The 6,509-nt window shown below is 49.5% G+C and overlaps 1 protein-coding gene across 1 annotated transcript in view; it reads left to right on the plus strand.

Annotated features, from left to right (window-relative positions):
• The first annotated feature begins 5,890 nt into the window (after positions 1-5,890).
• The window catches only part of BRF2 (BRF2 general transcription factor IIIB subunit), a 4,672-nt gene continuing 4,053 nt past the window's right edge, over positions 5,891-6,509 (plus strand). Inside the window, exon 1 of the mRNA XM_006170656.3 lies at positions 5,891-6,458. Coding sequence (XP_006170718.2) covers positions 5,975-6,458 — 484 coding nt within the window. The 5' untranslated portion in view covers positions 5,891-5,974. The remainder of the gene's footprint in view (positions 6,459-6,509) is intronic.

Genomic DNA, 6,509 nt, shown 5'->3' on the forward strand with positions numbered 1-6,509 from the left:
CCACACCGCAGTGGGAGCCCCCCACAGCTGCCACACTGTGTTGAAGGCCAGAGGCAATTCAGTGTTCAGATACGCAGGCTCTCCCCTGACGGTCTCTTCTCTCAATGGACCTTTTTTACTTTTTAAGAATTACTAATCAATGACCCCTCGAGGCTGAAGGACCAGTTGTGAGCAGAGAGCATGTTTCTGGTACCCACACTAGCTCTGACTCTGAGGTTTCCGAGTCCATCATGCGAGCTGCTAAATTGACTCCCTCCCTCCGAAGAGTCTTCCATCATGTCTGGATTATTTCCTGCTTTGTTACTTCGGGAGTTTTGAATTTCTTCGGTTTTGTTTTTACGAAGTAACCTAACATTTCCTACAACACTAAATAAAGTGGTACTCCTTTCAAAGACGTGCGTCTGTGGTGTCGTGCATGGTACCATAAGACTTTCTGCCTTCCCGGAAAACCTCTGTTGGTGCGGAAAGGGTGTTCTCATCCCGTGAGGGTCTCTCACCCAGCTCCCTGCAGCTGCCACCTTGCCTGGTGCCTGGGCCCATGGCCCTCTCCCCTGAAGAGGATGGAGCGTTGCTGACCTCTCCCTGTGACACCCTCACGTGGCCGGGGACCTGGGCCGCCTGTCCTGCGGTGGTTCTCGGAGCGGCCCCTTCTCGGCAGCGGGGGGCCTCTGGCTGCAGATACGGGCGGGGCCTCGATTTCCTTCCCGCTCCCTTTCTTCACCTTGTTCCCTCTGGGGGCACTTGGTGAATCTAGACTGGGCTCAGAGCTGCCCCTTCTGGGGAGCAGGTGCCTGGGTCAGCCAGCTCAGTTGACACATTTCTGAGCAGAGGGTATGGGGGCTGAGAGGACTCTCCTGGCTTCTCTCCCCAAGACCCCGAGCCTTCCCCAGGAGGTGGGAGACCTGCTGCCCGGCCGCCAGAGTTCACGTCCATACTTCGGGTGTCCCAAGTCTCCCGAGATGGGAGAGATGCCCTTTCTGTGTTGGTCAAAAGCTGCATTGCAGGTAGGCAGGCTGTGCTCGGCTGGGTGGGATGGGGAACTTCCTGGATGGATCCCTGGCAGGATATCACTGGGTGACTATGTGCCAAGGGACTTGAAACTGCTGTTCTCAAGACCACAGCCCTCCGGGGTTTCTGCTTTGTTGAAGTTAATTCATTTATTTCTCATACTAATGGGAAAGAGAGAGAAAGCCAGACATGCCCACCAGGTGATCCCATGACTCCTCAGCACCGCTCAGCCTTTGGGGCCTGGGTGTGCACAGGCCCAGCGAACTCGGGAGATCTCTGTCATAAACCTGAAACCTTCCCGTGTGGTCAACCTCCCAGGGTGCTGTGTTCTACTGCTACGCCAGCTCTGGCCCCTCCAGGCTCAATTTAAAACCAAACCTCTGGGGGCCGGCAGGTGGTGTGGTGGTTAAGGGTGCTGGGTCCCACGTGGCTGACTAAGGTTCAAGTCCCGGACCTGGCAGCTTGCTCTCTCTCTCTCTCTGTCTCTGGTCAAAATAGAAAAATAATGGTAAACAATTCTCTGGAAAGAGGGTCTCCCAGGAAGGGAAGTTTGTTTGTGCAGATAACCCCAGCTGCTCTCTCTGAGGTAAATTTCTCCTGCTTTTGGGGTTATGTGGTTCCTGCCCCTTGCCACCAAACCCAGCGCTTAGAGACTGGCCACTGGCTTTCAAACCCCGCCCAAGGAGGGGCACGCCCCTGTCTCTTTTATTTTTTTAATTTGCCAGAGAGCAAGTGCACTCACTGGGGAGAGAAAGACACCCAGGGGGCACGGCCACACTGCAGTCCCTTCTGCGTTTCTCCCAGGTCCAGGATTTCGGGCATGTGTGCACACGTGCCTGGCATGCTTCCCCAGCTGCTGGGTCTGGGACTCCACTGCAGGGTGGGCCCTGTGGGATCCAGCTGCCTCGCCCACCAGGTCCAGGCTGGTCTGACCCTCTCACTTCTTTTGAGTCCAACTTAGCCCAGCTACTCATAATGGACAACTTCGTAAAAACACCAAGGAAATAAAGGAAGTGGGGCCAGCCGGTGTCATGGTGGTTAGGCCAGCTGGGTCCCACGTGGTCGACCCGTGGGTCCATCCTGGAGTCTGTGGCTTGAAAGTTATGCCAGGTACATGTGTGTGCATGCCCGGAATCCTGAGAGGACAAATGAGAAGGGATCGTGTGGAGTGACCATCCCCCGGGGATGCTCTCTCACTTTTCCCTGTTTCTGGTGAGCATGCACTAGCTCTAGCGAGAAAGAAAAAGAAAGATTGTAGGATATAGGAATAGCGTAAAAAGAGAACTGTTGGGGCCAGCAGATGGCGAAATGGTTTCGTCGCTGGACTCCCACGTAGTTGACCAGTTTGAGTCCGAGACCTGGCGGCTTAAACCTCATGCCGGGCGCACACATGCGTGTGTGCCCAAGATCCTGAGAGGAGAATGGAGGAAAAGGGATTACAGCATGGCCATCCCCCTTGGGGGGTGATTTCTTGCTTTCTGTGTCTCCCTGGCAAGCACATGCACCCTACAGGAAAAATCCCTCTCTTCAAAAAAAAGGGGGGCTGGCAGGTGGCATTGTGATTGAAGTGTTAGACTCCCACATGACCGACTGCAGTTCAAGTCCTAGATCTGGCAGCTTGCTTTCTCCCTTTCCCTCTCTCTTTCTCGCTCTGCCCCTCTCTGGTCAAATTTAAAAATAAAGTTAAATAAAGTAAGTATTTTAATGGCTTAAAAACTGATTAACAACTCCAGAAAATCAAAATGATGGTATTTCCTGGCACATGAAAATGCCCTATAGCAAAAATGTCTCTTAAAACAAAACAAAACTTCCTTTTTTTTTTTTTTTTTTTGGCCATAGGGTAAGTGTGCTCACCTGAGAGACACAAACAGAGAGGGAAAGTGAGAAATCACCTCTCAGAGCTGGGCACACATGCACATACACCTGGCATGATTTTCAAGCTGCTTGGTCTGAGACCCAAACCACAGTTGACACTGCAGTAGTCCAGTGCCTTAACCACCACGCAATCTTAACCACCCAAAGTCTTTATTCTTTTTTTAAAAAAAATTACTCGTTTAATTTATTCATTATTATTTCAATTTGCTATAGGGCATGTGCACTCGCAGGAAAGAGTGAGAGAGAGAGGAAAAAAAGGAAGCTGCCAGGTCCAGGACTTGAACCATAGTCAGCCATGTGGGAGTTTAGCACCCTAGACCACCATGCCACCTGCTGGCCCCAAAATCTTTATTATTAATGAGTACAATTAGAATTTATTTTTAGAGAGTGAGATTTTTGCTCTAGGGAGCATGCACTGCAGAAGAGACAGAATGTAAGAAATCACCCTCCAGGGAGATGGTCACATCGCAGTCCTATCTCCTCCATTATCTTCTCGGGACTTGGGGTACACACATATACACATGTGTGCATGTGTGTCCAGCATGAATTTCCAGCTTCCAGGTCTGGGACTTGAACCTGGTCAGCTCTGTGGGAGTCTAGTGACATAACCATTACACTATCTTCTAGTCCCAAGGACGCTTAGAATTTTCTTCTTCTTGACATTTATATTCAAGTGTGATGTGCAACATACTTTAGTTTGTCCTGATAGAATAAAACACTGCGGCTAGGGAATTTATAAGGAACATAAAGTAATTTTCTCACGGCTCTGGTGACTGGGAAATCAAGCTTAAGATGTCAACAGGTTAGTTGCCTGGTGAGGACTGCTTTCTTCTTCCAAAATGGAGCCTCGAAGGTTGCATCCTCCCCTGGGAACAACACAAAAGGCAGAAGATAGAGGACAAAAGGGATGAATCTCCTTCTGTTAAGCCCTTTAACAACACATGAACCCACTTATGACGGTGGATTCATGACCTAAACACCTCCCGAAGGTCCTGTCTCCCAACACTGCTGCATTGGAGATTAAGTTTCTATCCAATAAATTTTGGGAGACACACGCAGACCATACCACAGCATTTATAATTTGAAATGTTAGTTTCTTTTTATTTTAATAAGCCAGAGGGTACATGTGCTTGCCAGAAAGAAACGGGGGAGGGAGGACAGTGAGAAAGCACCCTCCCCCCAGGGTGTGAGCACTCTGCAGTCCTCCTCCGGTTCTCCACCCTGTGTGATTTGGGGCATGTGTGCACATGGGCACAGTATACTTCCAAGCTGCTGGGACTGGGACTCAACCCATAGTTAAGGGATTCAGCTCCTTAACCAAATGACCGGCTCCTGTGTGGTCGATTTCTGTAATAGTATCACTAGAGGCAACATTTTACCCACGCTCCTTTGATCTATACTATACAAGCTAGGAATCTTGGGAGCCAGAACCTTAAGAACATCTCAAGTTTTTAAAAAAAACACTGGAGTCTGATGCTTTAGATAAAGGACTGATAACCAGAATACACAAGGAACTCAAACTGCTTACTCGAAAAGAAAAAAAAAAATCAACCCATTAAAAGATGGGAAAATGAGCTGAACAACTCTCTAAGGAAGGCATATGAACAGCCAAAAAGCATATGAAAAAATGGTCAATATCCCTCATCATAAGGGAGATGCAGGTCAAAATCATGAGATACCAACTAACCCCAGTCAGAATGGCAAAGATTAAAAAAAAAATGATAAGTGCTGGTGGGACAGTGGTGAAAGGGGACTCTTCTACACTGTTGATAGAATTGTAAATTGGGGGAGCCAGCAGTTAGCGTAATGGCTGTGTCGCTGGGCTCCCACGTAGTTGACCGCGGTTCGTGTCCCGGACCCGGTGGCTTAAAACTCACGCCAGAAGCATGTGCATGCGTGCTCAAGATCCCGAGAGGAGAATGGAGGAGAAGGGATTGCGGTGTGACCATCCCCCCTGGGGGGTGATTTCTCGCTTTCTGTCTCTATGTCTCTCTCTGTCTGTCTGGCGAGCACACGCACCCTATAGCGAAAATCTCTCCAAAAAAAAAAAGAATTGTAAATTGGTCCAGGCACTGTGGAGAACAATATGGAGGTTCCTCAAAGATCTACAAACAGAACTATATGATTCAGCAATTCTACTCCTGGGTGACTATTCAAAGGGCAGGAGAATGCTCAGTCGGAAAAGTGCTTGCACATCTGTTTATTGCAGTATAATTCACAATTGCTAAGATATGGAACCAACTCAAATGTCCATGAACAGATGAATGAATTGAAAAAGTGAGGCACATATACTCTGTGGAATAGTACTCAGCCATAAAATCCAAAACTCTGGCATTTGATAGAAAGCAAATAAATATGAAAGATTTACTGTTTAGTGAAGGAAGCCAGGTTACGAAAGAGAGACATTGTATGTCTCTGCTTCATATATACCGACTGTCCGCACAGTGGCAGAGATGGAAAGAGTAGAGGCTATATGCACAGAGAATGGTTATGGATGCTGGAGACTGTGAGAGGAGGGTGGGAGAAGGGGGAGTGTGAGGAAAGGAATTAAGAAGGAAAATAGAGGCAAGACATTTAAAAGATACAGAAATGGATGATTATCAGTTGATGATAACATTTCTCCTCAATTGGACTGGTGTCAAGTGTATTCATGTTGGAAAAATTCACTTTACAAGCTAACTAATGTATAGTGATTGAATGTTTAAAATAAAATGAAAGTGAAAACAAAACAAAACAAAACAAAAACAAGCAAACAAAAAATCTGAATCTGTTCCATCCTCCAGTTTGCCAAAACCCTCCTTGCCTGATCTTAAGGCATTTGAGTTTGCAATCTGGGGTTTTGATTCAGCTCCCTCATTTTACAGTTGAAAAAAACAGATGGCAAAACGAGGAAGCAACTTGCCAGGGAAGCAGCTCTGGAAGGTAGGTCACAATTCCCTGTCTCACTGCCCTCCCTTTCAGAGAGATACTTTCTTCTGTGGCCAAAATCAACATTTATTACCAAAGAGATAGGTTGGATCTGTGATTCCCCTATCGGTTATAAAAAGGGGTGGGGGCTGATCAGCGATGGTATCAGTTCCTCGCCTGCCACATGTGTCCATGCCGGATAAGAGCTCACATAAGTCCACACCCCGCGGGGCCCACCTCAACCACAATAACCGCAACGGCGGAGAGCGCGGGGAAGCCGCTCAGGCCAGGAACCTCGTCTCCTGGCTCTCGTTTCCACACGAGTCCGCAGAGGAAGAGACCGGAAGCGGCGCACGGCGCATGGGAGGGTTCACCAATCCCGCCGTCGCTCTGGCCGGAAGAGGAAGGTGCCGTTCTTAGAAGCGTCCCCGGCCAGTTCCGGCTGCCGCACGGGTGCCGTTACGGACTGCGGCGTGGGTGTCGGGAGACCCGGCTGCTCGGGGCTGCGTGCACGATGCCTGGCGGCGGCCGCTGCCCCGACTGCGGCTCCACCGAGCTCGTGGAGGACTCGCACTATTCGCAGAGCCAGCTGGTGTGCTCCGACTGCGGCTGCGTGGTCACCGAGGGCGTCCTCACCACCACCTTCAGCGACGAGGGCAATCTCCGAGGTACCGGTGCTGGCCTTCCCGGCCTCGGGACAGGCTGGGGGGGCGGGGGGG

The sequence above is a fragment of the Tupaia chinensis genome, unplaced genomic scaffold (genome assembly GCF_000334495.1).
Source record: "Tupaia chinensis unplaced genomic scaffold, TupChi_1.0 Scaffold148801_1, whole genome shotgun sequence".
Taxonomy (NCBI): Eukaryota; Metazoa; Chordata; class Mammalia; order Scandentia; family Tupaiidae; genus Tupaia; species Tupaia belangeri.